General features: G+C 39.3%; 2 protein-coding genes and 1 long non-coding RNA gene across 3 annotated transcripts; 2 read left to right on the top strand and 1 right to left on the bottom strand.

Moving 5' to 3' along the window:
• Positions 1-3,221: 3,221 nt before the first annotated feature.
• On the bottom strand, positions 3,222-4,130 carry LOC113462531. The gene is made up of 2 exons (XR_003385022.2): positions 3,675-4,130; positions 3,222-3,599 (listed from the first exon to the last, which is right to left on the bottom strand). It is a non-coding gene; the product is annotated as an uncharacterized LOC113462531 (long non-coding RNA).
• A 961-nt stretch (positions 4,131-5,091) lies between these two features.
• On the top strand, positions 5,092-11,774 carry LOC103704090 (transcription factor MYB1-like). Its single transcript, XM_008787241.4, has 2 exons — positions 5,092-5,582; positions 10,431-11,774. The coding sequence occupies exons 1-2, from the start codon at positions 5,174-5,176 to the stop codon at positions 11,204-11,206; spliced, it is 1,185 nt and encodes a 394-aa protein (XP_008785463.1). The 5' UTR covers positions 5,092-5,173; the 3' UTR covers positions 11,207-11,774.
• Positions 11,775-16,501: 4,727 nt separating this feature from the next.
• On the top strand, positions 16,502-20,625 carry LOC103704091 (probable E3 ubiquitin-protein ligase MARCHF10). The gene is made up of 3 exons (XM_039125094.1): positions 16,502-17,159; positions 17,501-17,930; positions 19,927-20,625. The coding sequence occupies exons 1-3, from the start codon at positions 17,120-17,122 to the stop codon at positions 20,147-20,149; spliced, it is 693 nt and encodes a 230-aa protein (XP_038981022.1). The 5' UTR covers positions 16,502-17,119; the 3' UTR covers positions 20,150-20,625.
• Positions 20,626-21,018: the final 393 nt, after the last annotated feature.

The raw sequence follows: 21,018 nt of genomic DNA, 5'->3' as shown, positions 1-21,018 counted from the left end.
AAGCTGGCTTGGATGGAGCTATGATCTCTCTATGACAATACGTACTCTTGCAAGTTGCTAATAATACTATGCGATGGAAAAGCAAACTTGGTAGGTTTAGCTTCCTCAGGTGCCTCCAAAATACGGAGTAGTGCTGTTACAGTGGTTTCCTGTTGTCTAGTTCGGACCAAGACATTCGCCGAAATGAAGGAGACTATGCAGTACCAGTTTCCAGTTAAAATTTGGGAATTCAAAAGCTATAATTGTTCTCAAAGAAATGAAGATCGTGGGCTTGCCCATCATCTTGATCAAAAGGAAAAAAAAATGTTACAATTGTTAGGATGAATTCTAGGAGCAGAGATGGCTGCACCCAAACAACTAATTCTCGTCTGTTAATAGAAACATAAAGGGACTCTGAGCACGCCATACTTCCTACTAGGAATAGCGAAGGCATTAGCTGAAGAAAAAGGTACTGGAAATTCGGCAAGGAACTGTGTTCTTCATTGGACAGGGCACATACAAATACATGATTGTAGTATACAAAAATCAAAACAAAAGTTGAATATTTAATCAAGAGAGAAAAAAAAAACTAAAATGTAAAACATCTCCTTAATGATTTTAGAGGATCTCAGACCCCAAAGCCGGCCTCCAAATTTGATATGGAAAATCTCATTCAAACAAGATATCCCCTTGTGCAAGACTGATCTTCTAGTACTTCAGGTGATCATGGAAGTTGGCATATTTCAAGTGTTTCTGGTCTCCATCAACAATCATCAAACCCCCTCCTTTTCCCATATGTATTTATGTTTAACTGATCTTCTCATTGTTCAACATTCACCGAGCACAGGATTCACCTTGTGTCCATATTAATACTTAATTTCTCCTTTGCCTGTAAGAAATCATTTTACCTTTATTCTGAATGGACCAAATAATGTTCGTTCGAATCCGTTTTTGTATTCAAATATATCTGGATACATGGATACAAATTTTAGTACCCGAATGATAGCATTATCCACATCCATTTCTATCAAGGAAAGGCATATATGGCTATGCATCGACAATTATCCAATTTATAATTGAATATTCTGTTTGCAATCCTATTTAGTTTTATATAGCTCTCATTAACTTCAGAAAAAAATTATTTATCTTCGATATGGTTGTCCATAAAGTTTAACTATCCAATTTATATATGTATTTATATGTATGCAGTGAATATCTGATTTTTATCTATTTAAAATGAATATAAATATAAACTTTAGCATCTAATTAATATTCATATCCCTATTCATATTCGTTGACTAAAATAGATATAGATATACTAGTATCTCATCTAATCCATTTTCAACCCTTTCTAAGGCTATGTATGACATGGTAGATAAAATTTGCAAGCTATATGCAAGTTGCATCTAGGTGCATATGACTCATTTAGTATCAGTTATAGTGATTTTACTTCTTAATACCCATGATAGGCCAACACAATGTGATCTAGTAAAACATTCATAAAATTAAAAATTTTCAACATGATACCTCAGCTTCATCAACTTCGATGGTATTGTAATAACATCAAAAGAAATATGTTGGCTTCGATCTTTGCTCTGAAACATGAGGGTAGAGAGATTTGTTCGGGCTGCGTAGCATATTCCACTACAGTCGCTTTGACTTGTAATTTGTGGGTTAGATCTCATTGGTTTCTGTCAGGAATGGCTTTATATTCTCCTGATTCATTTTCTTAATGAATTTTGATCTTTACTGCCACATACATACAAAGCTCGGGGCAATCATGATGGCATTATAGATGTTGACCAACCATTCTATGCACATGAATGGGGAATTGAACCCAAGACCTCCAACTTTGTGTCATGTTGTTTATTTATTTATTCATTAAAGGGCTATACCATGTTAACTAACTACTAACTCCCAAACTTAAGTTGTTAGAAAAGGGGTCAATAATGTATATCAAGCCATAATAGTAGATGATGACACCATTTTAGGAATTGAAGCAGGGGAAGGAAGGTTTGCATGAAATGTATTAACCTTATAGTGAACATAAAATCACAATTTTCCTATTTGGAAAGAGATATAAGTGTGCTCCCATCAAGCAAATAAATAGGATATGGAAATTCTCTAGCCAAAAAAAAGTGGAGGAAGAAAAAGAAGAAGAACAAGGAGGATATGGAACCACTGGTTGCTTCAGATCATTAGATAAGTCTTATATCCCTCTCTAAGACATATCCATCTGGTATTGGCACTTTTGTTAGTTTTGGTGATTGCATTCTAAGAGATAGACACTGAATTGTTAATAATTAAGAGAAATGCTTAACCATTCCTCCCTCACCAAACCCCCCCTACCCCTCCCTTCCTCCTAGCCAAAACAATCAGGCAGCATCCTGGGAAGTTCTCAATGCATGCCTGCAATTCAACTGACTGATGAGGCCAATAGGGGGAGTATTATATCATGCACTTGATGGAATATTATGATGTGCTTCCACATTTAGATGATGTATTGACAATTGTACTACTTCATGATAACAAATTTGGCACTGAATTGACTACTCATGATATATGTTGTTGATCGGCAAAATGTTTCAGCAGTTGACCAGTCCAAGAAATACTCCACCTTGATACTAAAATTGCAACTTGCAGTTTTCAATTCTTTTTTGGCACAACATGAATGAGTGTTTACTCCCTGCCGGGCTTTGTTAAATGAAGTAGGCAATGTAGACTTGTAGCTGAGCAGCTGCACTAGTTCAAGCCCTGGGTTTTACAAGAATTGTTCTTCACTGGCTGCCATAGTGGACTGTCGTTGCTTCTTAGAAAACCATAGCTTGAAAATTTGATATGCAACAGAGGCAATAGAATTTAAAACAATGAAATGAAACAGAGACAATAGAGTGTACACTTGGCAGGATGTACGTTCTCATGCAGTAATAGAATATAATCTTATGATTTTGTTAGTTATGCTGGTCCAACTTAAATTTTATAAAATTTTCAGTCTCGTCGTTCAGTCATACCCCAAATATTTCTTGTTTACTGACGAGGATGGATTGCTTTGTTTTGAGATTTGATATTTTAATCTAGCTTGAGTTAGTATTGTAGAGAGTCAACTTTAACCAATGAATGGTAAACTGTTGCATAAGGAAGGTTTTTTTAAACCGAGTTTGATCGTTGAGATGACTCACACCTCTCATGCTTCCCTTGTTTTTTATGTTCCAAGTTTTCTTTTTATATCTCATCATTCAATGTCGAGTGAACATTTTTTTATTAATGCTAGAGCATGCTCCGCAATAGTACAAGCAAAAAAAGAAGTATATTGCAGAAGACCACGTATTTAATACCCAAAAACTACTCTCTCTCTCTCTCTCTCTCAAGAGAAAAAAATCACCCAAACACTACTACAGACCTGAGCAATGACCAGATACCGAGGGATGATCTAATGATGCCATTTGCAGCGACTGTCACGATGGTTACAGAAATATGCAAGGAAAGAAGTTGCTCATAGTTTGTGGAAAGTTTGCAGGCCTGCTTCGTCCTCTACTTCCTAAGATTCAGAAAACGACACACTGGTCAGTGAGCGGCAACATCACAAGCAACTCCCCAGGTGTCGAGTGCAAAGCTACAGCCTGCACAAGCATTAGATCATTTGAACCATGCGTTGCAGCCATAAAATGCAAGGGGACAAACAAAAAGTTGCCTACCAGAGGACAAAACGTTAGGGGCATTACATCAAACAGTTGCCTGACGCATCATATGGAGCATGCGCACGTACACCACCGCCGTCACGGCTGTGGGAAATTAATCCGGACGCCTTACTCGTCCAATTGAAGAGTTTGGCTGGGTCTGACTCGGCCGCGAGACGGACGGGACACTTATGGTCTTCGTACTAGGACAAAACCCGGCTATCAAACAGGCTTGGCTGCTGCAGCTCAGGCACGGCCATTCCTGGCGACAATACAAAACATCATGCGAGATTCTTCATTTTTTTCTATGATTTAATTTTTTGAATAAGGTAACTCGGGTCATCCATTTGTCCCTGTGCACGACGGAGACAAGATTTACCAAAACCAAGTGTCCTCATCCTCACTGTACTCAGCAGATTAATATCTTAATATATGCAAACTTTGATTGGTTCCTTTCGCTAATTTGGCATTGGGAGTGTGGGCCTACCTAGGCAGAATCTACAACAAGACTTTCCCCGTCGACCATTCAAATGGCGGAACCCAGAAGCCCGGTAACTGGGCCTACCCGGTCCAATTGGCGGACTAATTTATAGAGCTGATAATGGGCCAGTTTTGGGCGCAGCAAATGTGAGATTTAAATAGCTATTTCTCGAGGCCCGGCCCATGATCAGCGCTACTCGTTAGCTATTTGTCGAAAGTTCTCAGGGCAAAACTGGGATTCGGTTAAAAGGTTCCAGAACATAGCCGGGTGGTTCTATATACACCCCCCCCTATTGCTCAGGACACCCCCCAAAAACCAAAAAAAAAAATACCCAAACTAACTTTTAGTGTAATTACCATATTGCCCTTGAAATTTTCTCAGTACACCCCCCCTTCCTCCTCACTGCCGCCTCCTCCTCCTCCTCCTCCGCCTCACTGCCGCCTCCTCCCCTCCCCCTCCTCCTCAATGCCGCCTCCTCCTCCTCCTCCTCCGCCTCCCCCATCACCCCTCCTCCTCCTCTTCCTCCCCCCCTCCCCCCTGCGCCCGCTTCCTCCTCCTCCCCATCCCCCACCTCCCCGTCCTCCTCCTCCGCCTCCCCCCTCCTACCCCTCCTGATTCCCCGCCTCCCCCATCACCCCTCCCCCTCCTCCTCCTCCTCCCCATCCCCCACCTCCCCGTCCTCCTCCTCCGCCTCCTCTGCCTCGTCTTCCTCCCCCCTCCCCCCTGCGCCCGCTTCCTCCTCCTCCCCATCCCCCACCTCCCCGTCCTCCTTCCTCCTCCTCCCCATCCCCCACCTCCCCCCCCCCCCCGACGTAATTTAGGAATTTTTAATTTTTTAGGGGTGTCCTTAGCAAATGGGGGGGTGTAGAGAGTATTTAAATTTTTTTTAATTTTTGGGGGGTGTCCTGAGCAATAGGGTGGGTGTATATAGAACCACCCAACATAGCCCTATGAAAACGAACCCCCACCCTGGACCTGCGAGTGCCGAATTTGCGGTTAGGCGGGTCGGTACGGTTTTGGAGCAGCACCTACCGCCATGGAGACGGAGCCGGAAACGGCGGCCGACTCCACCCCTCCTCCTCCGCCGCCACCTCCGCTGCTATCTCCGCCTCCTGCCTCTTCTCCTCCTTGTCCATCTGCTGTCATAGAGGAATCTGCTTCTAAATCCCCGGCTGCAAAGGGAGGAGCGAAAGATCCTGGGGCGGCGGCGGCGGGAGGATCAGCCAGTGGAGGCGGAGGTGGTGGGGGAGCGGCGCCGGCGGATGACCGAGTGAAGGGACCGTGGTCGCCGGAGGAGGACGCGTTGCTGGGCAATCTGGTGAAAAAGTTCGGGGCGAGGAACTGGAGTCTGATCGCACGGGGGATCCCCGGCCGCTCTGGCAAATCGTGCCGTCTCCGGTGGTGCAACCAACTCGACCCTTACGTCAAACGCAAGCCCTTCACTGGTACTATCGTCTATTTCCTGCCGTTATTTGCTTGCCTATCATATCTGAACATAATCGTTTTAGTCGTGTCTCCCAATGGTGATAATCGGCATTTGATTTTTTGGATAAAAATGGTGGTAGAGTAGATTGAAGCCTAAGGCTGTGGGTTTGAAGGGTTTTTCTTAAGACTATTATATTGATTTTTTAAACAGCTGTAGATAAGATGGAAATGGAAATGCTCATGTTCTGTTAGTCTTATTAGGGTTTTGGCTATATTTTAAGAGATATGGATACTTTTGCTTCCCCTGCTTGTGCGCGACATATAGAATGGTGGCGAACCTGTTCAGCCGCGGCTCGTCTGAAACTTGATGTAGCTCGCATGATAGTAGGTTGACTATTTACATCAAGAAGAGGAATATGATGTGCCTTTTTTATGTGGAAGACAGAGGAAGAGGCTATTGGAGTTGATTTAGGTGTTGCTTCAAGATTAATATGCCTGCTTATGTTGCTAACCCTAAAGCTTTGTAGTTTACACATTGTGAAATTACTTTTCTTTCTGCACACGACTGGGTTTCATAAATACTTACGAAGTCACCCAGAGAAAACCATTTTGTGAATCACATGGGGTTAAGGCTGCATGAAATGTTACACAAGATCAGTGAATGCAGAATGAAAAAAATTAGGCTATTTTGTGGGCTTGTTTCGGGCTTAGGCTTGGTGGTTCTTTGTGTTAGGCCAAGTTCCTGCAGATCTCAATGAAGGTTCACCTAGCCCAAGTTGTTAACACCCCTTAACCTGCTTTGACAATGGTATCATCATCATTTGCAACCCTTAAATGAAGGAGACTTCTATAGTGCAGTTATCTCTTTGTCCTTTTGAATTTTTATCTTGATATGAAGCAGATTATTTGGTAATCTATAGTCAATGTTGAATCATATTGGCATCAATTAAGGTTGTAGATTCGATATTTTAAGTGTTGATGTTTGAAAGGTAACGACTCAATGCTCTGAGAGATGACTGTAAAGAGAAAGGCATATTTTCGAGAGTTAGGGATGGGGAAAAAGTCAATTTATCTACTACATCCTTTCGTTTAGCTTTAACTGAGCAGAGTTGTGCTAAAAGAAACCACAAGGATGTTTGGGCATTCGAGATGTAAATATGAAGTATTGTACCTTCGGGGAAAAATCATTTCGTAGGTAGTGGAATGTAGATATTGCGGGAAGTAGACATTTGAATTGGCTCTCTGTGCCTCATGTGATTTAAGGATTGGGATATATTGATATCTAACTTCAGGTAGGTTAAGCAAGTCACCAAGCTTTCTCTAGTCTTCTTTTGTAAAATCCATTGTTACTAGGAAACCATATTCCTGCTCGCATAATAGTTTCCCCAACAATCAAATTAGGAAGTGGTAGCAATTCTTTTGAAAAATCAATCCAAAACCAATTCTGAAAGAAAGGAAAATTCTAGGAACTGGGCCCCAATAATTGAGCATTGAAGATGGACATAGCAAGGAGAGGAAGGGGGTCTGAATTAAAGATTCTCCTCAACGGTCTTAATAAAAACACCACTTTTTTCTGTGATACATTGCAATCTTTAATTTGTTTTCTTATTGCAAGAAAGCAAGTACTAGTAAAAGAGGATTTTGTTTATAAATATTCATCAATTAAATCTGCAAATATTTAATAAATTCACCCCAATTCAAGTACCCTGCGGGAACCTAGTCTTAAAACTTGTCTCTTGGAGTTTCCTTGTGGTTTTATGCATTTTCTAATGCGTTATCCATAATGTTTTTTTTGCTTTCTTTGTTATCATGTTCATATCTCGCATTAGGGTCTCTTCTTAACCATCGGTTCCAATTTATTGCCATGCATTTTTCCTGCATCAAATTCTCCTGATGGGAACAAGGTGAACTCTCTCTCTCTCTCTCTCTCTCTCACACACACACACACACACACACATATCAGCTTTGGTGTAGTTTCTTTTAAGTAGATATTTCTCTGTTCGTCTATAGATAATCATGGCGTCACATTGCTCGAATGATGGTAAGTCCTTTATTGTTTTATTAAGGTTTATTAGTTGAAAGAATTTTAATTTTTGTTTTTATAGAAAACTGAGGTTGAAAGAACTTTAACGGACTGTGAGCTAGTCATTGATTCTTGTTTGCAGATAGTATTGAATCAAAAAAAAATAGTGGATATTTCCTAGTGTTTCACAATCTCAGTAATATGTTTCCACAATTCCATGCCTGATATCTTGCGAAAATTCTCCTTACTTTCATAAGGATTGAAAAATGATGTTTCTTTGCAATGATTTGTTGAAACAAAGCTGCAGTCACTTTGTAAGTATTGTACCTATGGAAGAAGGTTTCATATACATACACACATGCTATATACATAGGTAGGGAAAGAAAGCTTCATGACAGAGTTGTATCACTATCAAGAAAGGGCCACTGTGCTTGCATCATAAACACATTTTACATGAACAACGCATTAAAACTGTGATATCTGGTGGCACGTTAATTAAAGTATGTTGACATAAATTGGTAGTTTATTAACTTAAAATAGTGAACTCTTTTTTTCCTTTTTAAATAAATAAAAAAGATTTCACCATTTTGTACCTTATAGGCTTAAATTATTTGCAGATTATAAAGTCTTTTCAAAAGTGGATTTCATTCCTAAGTTTAACGGTCTTATTAGTTCAAGATTTGAATTTATGATATAGATAGGAAACAATCATTTTAAAAAGAAAATGTTTCAGACTTGTGTCTTTAGTCAGTTTATTTATTCCAAGAAAAATTTAAACTTCTAAAGATGATTCTCGACATCATCAATAGAAATTTCTATATTTTATATTGTCCTCATGATACTACCCTTGTTATTCCAAAGACATGCTTGTCAAACTCGCATGTTCAATTTCCTTTTACCAATATTGTCTGTAGGAAAAAGAGAATTTTTTTTTTGCAAAATCTCTACTACTTCCGCAATCTATTTATTCCCCCTTTTGTAGACTTTCCATTTCTACTGCAACATAATGGTAGATCTTTCAATAAAAAAGTAAGCATAATAGGGATCTCCAATTGGCCCCACAAATACCAAGGCTATTCTAAAAGACACTGATAATGCATCCAAGACTCTCGGTTAACCCATAACTAAAACTACATGCTCTGCTAATTCTAACCCAAATAGGATTTCAAATCATTGCAAGAATTTCTCCATAACTACTCATGCCATCTTCCCAAAATAGTTATCCTAATGCTGCTTATACTCTAATTAAAGAGCAGAGAACAAAAAAGACACTAGAACTCCTTTGCAGGACTGCGATGTGATTGTGGAGTCCTCAAACTATCCCAAGGTGATACAGTACTCATGCAATCTCCGGTGACCATCAAATTGCTAGTTTCAGTGGCTACTGGCTGTTGTGGAATTGCTGTTCTGTTCCTACCATGTGCTGGTGTAAGGGCCTGTCCTTTGGCCATATGAGTTCCTAAAGCAACTTAAACCCTAACCAAAAATTGGGTATTATACTGTCCAGTTATAAACCATAAAGGATCATGTCACATCAATTTGATATTTATTAAATTCACTATAAGAATATAGTGTACAACTGTGATTGAAGTTGATGGTCTTTGCATGAGAAATTGAGGCCTTTGCAACAATTGCACTTTTGATGTTCGGTTGTGCACAAGAGACCCAGTATAGTATGAGTTATTTCTCTCTTATATAGTTGGATTATGGTGAAGGTGCTATCTAGCCAACACATTTAGCTGAAATACCTTACATAGGCTCATCTTCTCATTTTTAGTCCATGCTGCTTTCATTTGAACTTGGTGATTCTAGTATCCATCCTTACTGTTCTAAGCTTAAATTATTAGTAAAGCACAAAAATGTTAAGGATTGATTTTATGGTTAGGTAGCCTCCTAAGTTGTATGAGGGCATTATAGGATCAGGCAAGCCCATAAGCTCCAACATGGCATATCAAGTATCTCGCTGGGCCTAGGGTGCTTGAAGCTGGCATGACATAACTGTTCTTGGTCATTAGGTCTGCACAGGGATAAGTTACAACAAGACATATTTCTTATGTTAAGCATAGCAACAGTATGTATGGAAACATTTTTATCTTTGCCATGATGGAAGAATAGACAAGGATTTTGTGTCCATTACAATTTCCATGTAGGGATTTGATAACTTGACTTAGTTGTTTCAGATTTGATACTGACTTCATCGTCATTTTTATTAAATAAAAACAAGTTCAAGAAGAACTTGGAAATCTGTCAGCTGGGAAGCCTTTAATGAATGCCTTCAAGCTTCCTTCCACTCATTGGTGGTTCAATGCCTGTGTTGTTGGCATCACAGCATCGATACTTCTATTAAAGTGTCATGCAATCCATTGAAGTCTCCTGCATTCTCTGAATCTGAGCTGTATCTGAGGCTTGAAATCCACATGAAGCTCAAAATTTTAAACATCTAACCAAGAGAAGCTGGTACCAACAGCTGGGCTATGCCTGGTTGGTATTTGGAACCGATAAATGAAGACCTGCCTTGCAATATGTATACAGTTTGTTTCATGCACTAAACTACCATGATTTGTGCTCTCACACTCAATGGAAGTTCCATTGTTGATGGTAACAAGCATGTATCTTCTGGAACTTTTTCTTTGCTAAAGGTGCTTGATCTTATGCTAACCATCATGTGTATCAACTATGCTGATAACTAGTATATATTTATAATGAGCAATTGCATCTTGTTAGAAAATTATGTCTTATTGTATAGTATACTTGGATCCCTTAATTTGTGCTATGGATAAGTATAACTATGGTCATGGATAAGCAAAAGTGATATTGCAATTTTTTTTTTATTTTTTGGCTGCAGAGGAAGAGGATCGTATCATAATTGCTGCCCATGCAATCCATGGTAACAAGTGGGCATCAATTGCCAGGCTTTTGGACGGGAGAACAGACAATGCAATAAAGAATCACTGGAATTCCACACTGAGGCGTAGATGTTTTCAGGCTGAGCAGTACAAAGCAGCAACATGTGATGCTGTGCAAGATGCTAGTGCAGAGAAAGCCAAAGAATCTTCAGAAGGAAGTCCATCAATTGGGGATGTTAATTCCTTCAAGTCCTTGGAAGGAAGAGACATTAATTCGAGGGGGAACATGTCTGACAATTCTGAAAACATAGTCCAAGTCAGAGATGGCCCTTCTGAAGTAAAAGATCCACCTTACCTGTTCCGACCAGTTGCTAGAGTAAGTGCCTTCCGACCATATAATCATGCGTTTGATCTGTCAAGTGGTTCTTTAGTGTCAGGACCAGTTCAGTTGCATGGACTGCTATCCCAAGCCTTTCAAGCTGGCAGTGGAGTCTGCAAATTGCTTGATGGTAACTGTAGTGAACCTCAGGTGCCACCCCAATGTGGGCATGGCTGCTGTAGCATTCAGAATGATGGACATCCTCGGAACTCTTTGCTGGGCCCTGAGTTTGTTGAATTTGTGGAGCTGCCACCCATTTCAAACCAAGAATTGTTTTCAGTAGCCTCGGATTTAAGCAGCATTGCCTGGCTTAAAAGCGGCTTGCAGGTCAGTAGCAGCTGTATATATAGTGGTTCACCTGGTCAGATAGCTCCGCCAGGGGGACATGTGCAATGAGTACAAGAGAGGATTACAAGGATGATCACTTGCAACCTTCCAATAAAACTAATCACTTGCAGCTTTACAGTAAAACTAAGTTAATGAGTTCATGGTTACTGAAGTCTTTTCACATATTGCAAGGTTGCATTTTCATCTAGTAGCTGAACTTGAGATGCATGAACCAAGCAAAGTTCCAGTTGAAATATGGTAAGAGGGGATTAGGATTCAATGTGGAGATGGTAAAACTGATGTTTATCCATAGAACAATAAACTAGCAAGTTGCTTAGGACAATCCTAGAGATCTTGATGGGGCAGAAAATATTTTTGATTTTCGTGATGTCCGTTATGAACTATGATACATTTTTTTTGGTTTTTGTAAAGATAATACATGAACAGTTAACAAACAGAAATATGCCCTCTTTCAGCTTCTATAAGAGGAAATATGCTCCTTTTATAATGCAGTACGGAGACATCGATGTGTGGTTTTGACCTCTTTGATCGATGTGTTATGTGTGTATATATCACTCCTAGTATGAAACACTCTAGAGCATAGAAATTGATTCTTTTAGAGAACCTTCTACATCAAGAGCATCTGTTTAAGAGAACATTATATTAATTTTAGAACTTTTGTGGAGTTTAAGCATTGGGCAAGTTCTAACAACTTGTCTGTTCTGGTTGCTTTACGTTTGGATATTTGTCTTTTATTCACTGAAGGAAGGTCTGTCGTTTTTTTCTGGCTCAAATGCATGGGTATGGTTTGAAATCATGTCATGGTGATCTTAATATCTAGAACGACTTTGTGGTTTCAAGCCCTCAGCACATTTAATTTGTGTGCTGAACTTAAATGTTAATGGCGAAAACGAGGAGAATTAATACATAGCGATGTCCAATAAGCTTGGAATTCGGAACTATAGTGGCCTAAAGATTTATTTAACATGTGTAATCAAGTAAATAAGTTGAAGTATTCATTTCCTGGCAAGTTCCTCACTTGTACCTTGGTGCTCAATTATTGTTGCTTTGTGCAACTGCACCTTTATACCATGCATTATGTACTTGCGGGGTGTTAAAATCATTATGAATGTATTTCGTGTTGTTTATATTTTTTACTTCGAAGCGTGTATTCTCTTTTTTGTTATGGACAAGAATTCTTATAGTCTCTTCAGGATATTTATAATTACTTTGAGCTGCAAAGAACCATAGGTTCAAATTAGTTGACCTCTATAACATAATTTTACAATATTTTTAGCTATGTAGATCAAAATCCATTGAATCATCTGTGCACCAAAGCTGTGGAATATTTTGGAATAGTTATCATTTGCAATAATATGGAACATGTTTAAGCAAATTTTTAAGCTCATCTACATTCAGTAGTAATAAATTATGTTAATGAGTTGCAAACTAAAGAGAAAACATTGCTTGAAATGGAAATATAGGGACTGAATTTCATATGATTATGGTAGAGATGACAATCAATTTACACTTTAATCAGTTTCCATGTGTTTAGAAGTTGCTCTGAACACCATCTGTTTTTTTATTTTCAGAAACATATCTTGTCTGTGAAAGCTCTCGTGTATGTTGGCTTTGGAGAGACTTAAAGATTATACACAAACCTTGTCACATTATGGTGTTCTTTCTGTATACATCTTGTTTCTTGTCTAGCTACGAGTCCTCTGTTGGAAATCAATTTCATCTTTACTTATGTTCTGTAACTCTGCTGTTCCTACTTTTTATTGCTCAAAAACATCGAGGTTTGAGTAACTTCACATGCGGATTTGGTGCCTTGCCCTCATCCCAGTTATGCACTCAAATACTAGATGAATCCAAGGTCATTCAGACCACTGCAACAATTAACCATGTGTGCAGGTCTTGATCAAGATCGAAAACGCCATGAAGTTTGACTGGCACCTTTTTCAACCAGGTCATGTTCTTTGTGTGTCCAGATTTTCTCGAGTTCCCTATTGCTAGACCCCCTACTCCCTCCCTTCTTTGCTCTCGCCATTCTCCATCACTATCTCCTCTCCTTTATTTGGCTTAATCTACTGTTTGGACGATAATAGTTGTCTCTTTATTCCTTTTCATCTGGACTATGGAATGGAATGAAACGTGCAGTCAACGTTTGACATGGATTATGATCCGTGTTTAGGAGCCTGTCAAATTCCTTCAAGAAAAATTTTGTGATTGACATGAAACTAGCATTGCCGGGAAAAGATTGTGCATGGAAAGTAGATGATGGTGGTTCTTTATATGTCTATTAACTTGTAAAATTTGTCATTGTGTTATTCTTTTCAGCTTGTCAAGCTTCCAATAAGAAAAGGTTAGGAGCAATTTTTCATGAATGAAAATATATTTTAGAGTACTTAATGAATTCGAGTGGATCTTGATCTAATCTGTTATCTCTCTCAAAAGAAAAAAAAAATGTTATCAATGCCCATTATGCACGGCAGGAACGGTTCATCAGACTCATGATTTTTTTCTCCCTGTATTGTAACAGATTTTTTGAATTGCACCAATTCTTTATGCTAATGAATTGTTCACTGTGGTTGCAGTCGCTTTGGCTTTAAACAGGTTGTCACTGGGTCATATAGTTATTGGCATATATTTTGCAATGTAAAGAACTTTTTATTTTGTGGTAAATGAAATTGTGGAAAGCTGTATGCGCTGCCTCGCGCTGATCCATGTATCGCTTATCATCTACACTACTTAATTCTTGTGCTCTTGTTCTCATATTCTAATTTATTGGATGATATTGCTTGTTTGGTCAAATGTCGTCATATGCAAGATGCAGAAGAAGGTTTAGTCAACTTGTCAGATGAGTCTGGTGTCTTTTTATGTGCTCATTGTTACACTGGCATCACCTTTGTTCATTGCCTGCACCACCGGGACCACGAGGATTCTTAGCTTTTATTATTATTATTTAAGACTTTTAAGAAGATTGCTTATAAACCGCTTCGGATACATCCCATCCTTGAATGAGACTGCACTAATTTGAGCAATCTCGTGTACACAATGTTAAAAGAGTTCAAAACCGGTATAGAAAACTAACGACCAAGATTTCAAGGCCCTCACCAGCTTTAATTAAAAGAATAATAAATCTGTACAAGGGAAACAGAGGACGGTTAGGTTACAGGTTGAGTATAAATCTATTAAACAGCTTAACAAATTCTTTGACTTGCACAAGGCCCCCCATGACTTGATAAGCTAAGCGAGGAGAAGACGGTGGATCTAGATTTAGAAGCTTTTCTCGGGAAACGTACCAACAAATACGGTGGAGGGTTTCTCCCAGCCTTAACTGGATGTCTTTAGGGATATGCTTGTTCCCCATTGTGTGTAAAGGGATAGGGGGTGGGTGGTTCTCTGATGTTCATTACCTTCAGAAGGGAAGAAGGTGATTAATGGACTCATAGTTGCCGGAAATCCGTGGCTTTTTTCATGCAGTTTTTGTGATTCTTTATATGATATATTTTTTGGGGGAGCCACCATCTTACTGCTTCTTTAAGATTAACTTCGATGGCAAACGTACGGAAGAAAAATGCTTTTGTTGAAGTGGGTTTCGTTATTAGGAGCACCGGTGGTGTTCTAATTACTGATGATGGTGTCAGGGTTTTTGATACTATACCTAATTTTCATGATGGAATTCTATACTACTTAGAAGGGTTTAAAATATGCTTCAAAGATCTAAGGGCTTTTCCCATTTGCTTAGGGAAAGAATTTTTGACAGTTATCAAGCAGCTTTCAGATTTACTTTTTACAGATATCTGATTCCATCCTTTTATTCAGGATTTTCGGCCACCAATATGCTCCTTGGCTTCTTTTGAGGCAACATATGTTATAATGCAGCTGATTGGATGATATTTTATGTAGCTAACCATATAGAAACTATGGTATAGGGCTCTGCTGCATATAAGGGTGAGCCAAATGCAGCTTTTACATTTCTGCGATACATTCGAGGTTCAAAGAGCTTTGTAGAGAGGACAGAGAAAGGCCACCAGTGGGGAGGAATTTGTACAGAGAGCTTTCTGAGAAGTGATTATAACTGGTTAATTTCTACAAGGGCAAATCTAGCGTTGAAGATGGTTGGATGGGAACAAGAATATTAATAAACCACTGAGCTTTTCTGTTTTCCTTGAAAATTAGGGGGAACAACCCCTTCCCTTCCAACAGACTGACTGAGCTTCTGGCATCTCGCATATAAAAGAGGGAAAAGAAGGTAAAGAGGCGCATTACCAGTCCACGAGAAAAAGAATGAGCTCACCATTTCCCAGCCTATAGTGGATGCAGTTCCAAAAAGCATCTAAGAAATTTGTTAATATTTTTTTTCAAATGCGAGACTCCAGTGGAGTTTCTTTTGACGCTAGGACCCATCCTTCATCTCTTGCAGTAGGCCGATTCCATTGGTTCGGTTAGACCCCTGAATGCCAGATTACTGGTGCAACGACCACACTCGAAAAGAAAAACGTACCTTCTCCTCTTCACCAGCTCCCGTTCACGTGAGACTCCAGGGTTGAAGTTGTGTGTGATGGATAAAGTCTTCATTCTTGGCTTGCATCGCCATTGCAGCTCATGAAAACGATGCAAAGCATCTCCACCTATACAATTTTTAATTGTTTGCGTTGTAAACGATGGAATTGGTGCACACATCTAAACCAAAAACATTTGTTAGTTGGTTCAATGCTGGATTTAAGGTAGTCACCTCATCGTGCAAGCTATAAGTAAATCGTGGACCCCTTTTCCCTTTTATGATTCCTTTGCTTACAATACAAGATTGTCCTTATTTAATCCACTTCCACTTTCATTTGTTTCACCTTCTGCCGAGTGCCTGAATCTGAGCTGACGAAGCCATGTTCTCCTCACTTTTTTTTCCTTTTCTTCTTTTTTTTCCGTGTTTTTGTTTTTTCCTTGGAGCTCATTCGTAAATTGTACAACTTATACTTAATACGCCCCTGCTGTATTGTTGCTGGAAAAACGAATCGAGTTCCAAATTCCAAAGCGAAATACTCGGGCCGCACGCACCCCGTAATATTCTTGGGTTGGCCGTAACTGTGACGCCATGATGCAACCTCAGCCGTCCGACCAGAGCAAGGGATCCGAATCTTGAAGAGGCTCACAGCCTCCCCCATGATCTCCCCTCGCGTTTCAACTGTCGATTTGCGCCTTTCAAACGAGCTGGCCAGTCCCACCCCTCAGTCCACGACAGGGTATCTGAAAAGTCGAATGATTCTGACCAGACGGACAGAATAAAATTTTTCAAAAATTCGTTATTATTATTATTATTATTTGCATGATGATCGAAAGGGGACAGGTTTGGAAGGATGGAGTGCAGACCAATGCATGAATGCTGCTGATCGCCGTAGGTTTTCTGACTCGGATACTAACTTCACAGGCAAATCAGTTTCCGTTATTCTAATCATATTTTAATTCTTACGGCAGTACGAAGAAGACAGCTGAAACAAAAATCCTCCCACTATATGACCCACCCTTCTTTGCTTCCGCCTTCAGCTTTTCCCCTCCCTCTTGAGCTCCACCAACCGCGCTACGGTGCTAGTACTAGTACTAGTTCTTTAGTTATCATGTCTCACTTTGTCAAGTAAAATCCGAAAAAAATAAAGCTGTAGGTTTCTTCCCTCTTTTATTCTCTTGTTGTCTTTGTCGTTCAATTTTTTTGAAAAGAAGAATGTCTCTTGCCCCTTCGCTGTTAAAATCTCGTTTCTTTCTGTTTTCTTGGTCCTTCCCTCCTCTCTTCTGATAGGCTATGGGTTGAGAAAACCTCTCAAAAATCTCATCTTGGTGTGAACTTTTTGTGATAATTTTTCGTGTTTGTAACTTGCGAATCATAGGGTCGAAAGGGCTCGTTCTTTTTGATAGGTTTGCGAATCCATTGATTGTGATTTCAGAATTTCTGCATTGGAACTCATCTTGGGCTTATCTGCTGTTATGAGAAGTTGGAAAAGGCCTTTCTCAGAACCTATTTTTGGTAGGTGCTTAATTCTTTGGTAGGCCTTCAAGCGTTACCTATGTCTTTTCGGGTCTGTTTGCTTTTTTAACACACCAAACGTTTCTTGGTTCATTCGATGAAATCTATAGTTCTATGCTTCTTTTACCTGGGTAATGGGGTGGAAAAAAAAAATCAAATTTTGCATCCAGGTTCTTGTTAGACCTTACTGAGATTTTCATCCGACAAGTCTATTGTTAGTGTTTCGTGAATTTTTTTGTTCTTTGCTTCGGATTGAAATCTCCAAAGACCGCCTCTTGTTGAGGCTTTTCATCGCCATATTATAACAAGGCTCTGGTTCTGGATTCTTTGGCAAATGGCAGCAAAGGGAGAGAATCACAGTGACGATATAGAGGGAGGGCCGCACCACCCCTTTTCAGATGAGAGCGATGATGGCCTCTGCTTTTCTGATGCAGAGGACCACTCCTGGCATTACTCAATTGGTGCTGGTTCAGCTTATGATCAGCATCAGTTCTCGAGTGCTTCTCATTTTGAGATAGATGGAGTTCCGGAAACATGCAGGAAATCTTGCATCTCAGATTGTTCGGTCGAGGTTGATTTGGAGAGTGAGAGTTCCGAGATTAAGGTAAATAAAGACAAGGTTGAGAGGGATTGCAGGATTTGTCATCTCAGTTTGGATAGCGATGCCCCGGATTCGGGCATCCCAATTGTATTGGGCTGTTCTTGCAAGGGTGATTTAGCTGCTGCTCACAAGCATTGTGCTGAGACATGGTTTAAAATTAAAGGAAACAAGTAAGTGAAACAACTTCTCTCTGCATTTTTTTTGTGGAGTTATGAACTTTAGGATAGATTCTGCAGTATTGCTTGCTTTTCAATATTTCGTCCTTGTTTTTTTTCTCTTTCCTTCTTCTGTTGCCGTGGTGCTTCATTTTGTTTGGATATTATTTCCTTCTTTTTATGTATATTGAGTGCAGATAGCCTCAAATTGAAATCTGGTATTAGCGATCTTTGGGCTGCTTAGATCTGATGATTTTGTATCTGCAATTTGTCAATTTAAAACTCCATGGCTGAGTTAGATAATGTATGCTGTTTGTTGCTTATTCTTGGAAGCCAGGCATTAATCTGTGTATCCAAGTTCTTATAAACTTATATGAGAAGTATGTTTCTTCTTTACCAGAAAGAGGAGAGAGGAAAGGAGAAATAAGGCAGATTATGCCATCTTAGAAGCAATGAAGAATTTAAAGTGATAAAGTGGGATATTAAGAATCATGCTGTAACGAATCTATGATGTTATTAGTGATAAAGAAAGACATAAGTGATCTGGTGTTGGAAATTCCTGTTTTGAGGATTCCATTGTAAGGTATCTTTGTTTTCTTCCTTCTTCCATTCCGTTGCTCTTTCACTCTCTGATCATAAGAAAAGCGGAGTTTTGGTGTTTAGTTTTAGCAGATGATGCACTCGACCTATATATGTCATTGTTGATTGGTGTCATGTGTTTTGTGCTAAAAGATGTGTGGCCTGCATTATCCATTGATCTCGATGTCTCCTTCTTCCTATTTCAATTTATGTATCAATAGAATGAAACAGTAAGGTGGGATCATATATATTGACTGGCATAATTACTGATTCAGCAACCTTTCATATTTGCATCTTCAGGTTATAGGGAAGTTCTCTATTACATTTTTCTTTAGAGTTGGCAAACTAGGTTAGTTTAGTGGTTGCGCTCCTCTTCTGAGGGAGGAGATTCTATCTTCTAACCATGGGAGGTGCAACCTTGTTCATTTGCATGCTATATCTTCCATCATTGCTATGAGATGGCTGGTGGCATCCCCATTGTTATTCTGAAAAAGCATTAAGGCACCATAGAGTTGTTGCTGCCTCATGATTGCCCTTCAAATGGACTGTGTTTCAAAGTAAATGTAGGGAGAACGCTGTTTATTCTCTGTATATTAAAGATATCTTGCATAATCATATGTTTCAATATTTTTCATTTATATTTCAGCAATTAATTTTGATGAAATGCTTGATATATTCTGTTTATGATGATAAATGTCCAAGGACAATTTGACCATCCTGGATGTATGGACTACACAATGTATATTTTATTGCTGTCATTTTGGGTTTCCTGTATTCCTGCTGTGGTTTGTTCTAAGTGATTTTTGGAGGAGATCTATGTTCTTGTACTTTTAAATCACTTATGAGATTGTCCAACTTGTCGAATAGTTTAACAGGTCTACTTACTCACTATCTTTTGTAAAAGTTTTTTATTGCTCTTTTATATTTTTCTTTCTTGCAAGTTTTCTATAACTAGTTTTGGTAGACTCTTCTTTTCTAATAAAGGACAGATGGCTTTGCCTCCCCCTTCATCAAAAAAAAAAAAGGAAAAATGTCCTAGTACTTTCTATGCAGTCTTGTTTAGGATACTCAATTGACCACCATAACCGAGATGTTCCTTTAATGCTTTAAAGGATTAGATGATTTCAAGCTGTCCCTTGATTTAGGACTGCTATATGAATATAGAGACACAACAGGAATGTTCAAGTCATTTTCAAAATAGGAAACATGATTGGTTACCAAAAAAAATGGAGTCTCCTAGAATCATTTCATCTCACCCTTCTGTCACATTGTTGCAAAAAAACATGATACAAATTATGGAAAATCAAAGTTGACTGTCATATTATACACCTGTTCTCCACTGTATTAATTTGGGGCCTTCCCCATATGTGATGCCTAAGAATTTTGATGTTTTAAGTTGTCTTGAAATATCTATTCTGGTATCTTATGTCAGAACCTGTGAGATTTGTGGCTCGACTGCACGGAATGTGGTTGGTACTGGTGAGACTGAGTTCATTGAGCAGGGGAATGAAGCAAACAGTGCTCCAGCACCACCTGCACCGCCATCGGAAACCCGAAGCTTTTGGCGGGGGAATCGGTTCCTCAACTTCTTGCTTACATGCGTGGTTTGTGCCCTTGTTATCTCCTGGCTTTTTCATTTCAATATTCCGGGCTGAATTCATTTCCAGTTGCAAGGGTTCCCCAAGTCGTCATGAGGAAGTTTTCTCTATTGCTACGAGGAACCCTGACAACATCACTACACGAAAAAAAAAAAAACAAAGAAGATTTGATGACAGAACCATGATGCCCGCTAATAGGGGGGAGAGATCTGTTGAGTTTGTTGAAGGGCAAGTAAATAACCAGTTGCCTCGTGTTGGGCGTCAAAGATCCCTTACTAAGTTCTTTGAGCAGAGGAAAAGATCAGGCCAACGACCATGGTTCTGTCTCTCAGGAGTTAGATTGTTGATGAGTTTTTCTTCTTTTTTTTTTTCCCTTTTTTCTTTTCCTTGATAGACCTTTGATGAACTTTATTCTGGGTATTTGTTGAGCATAACTATGCTTAAGTTTTCAGTGATGCCATTGTTTACCTACGATCCTTGTCCACTGCTGTACTAGTTGACAATCTGAGCTTATATGTCCTCCCAGCCACCCACATTCCAAGCTTCAGATAATTAGAAGTTGCAAAAGTATCCATTTATAATTAAGCCTACATCTTTCAGTCAAAAAAAAAAAAAGCTTACATCTTTGCAGTAGTTACTGGAGGATTTTAAACCTGTCTGTTTTGATGTATCAAGTAAACCTTGCTATTTTGGTGAGGTCAAGCCAGTTCTGTGGTGCTTTGATGAGGAGAATCTTTCACACGAGAAAAGCTGCTGACCAGGGCTTCTGATGGTTGCCAACCTTTGACGATTGCCTTGGATGACATCAAACTGCTATGTGCTGGAGGATTGAAGTCTAGAGCTGATTATAGGCTGGGTCTCAGGCCTAAATTCTATTTAGTTTTAATTGGGCTTCATTCCGGGTCTATTTACAATTTGATATTTTC

Source organism: Phoenix dactylifera, chromosome 3, assembly GCF_009389715.1.
Source record: "Phoenix dactylifera cultivar Barhee BC4 chromosome 3, palm_55x_up_171113_PBpolish2nd_filt_p, whole genome shotgun sequence".
Taxonomy (NCBI): domain Eukaryota; kingdom Viridiplantae; phylum Streptophyta; class Magnoliopsida; order Arecales; family Arecaceae; genus Phoenix; species Phoenix dactylifera.
This window is presented reverse-complemented; position numbering and strand designations above follow the sequence as displayed.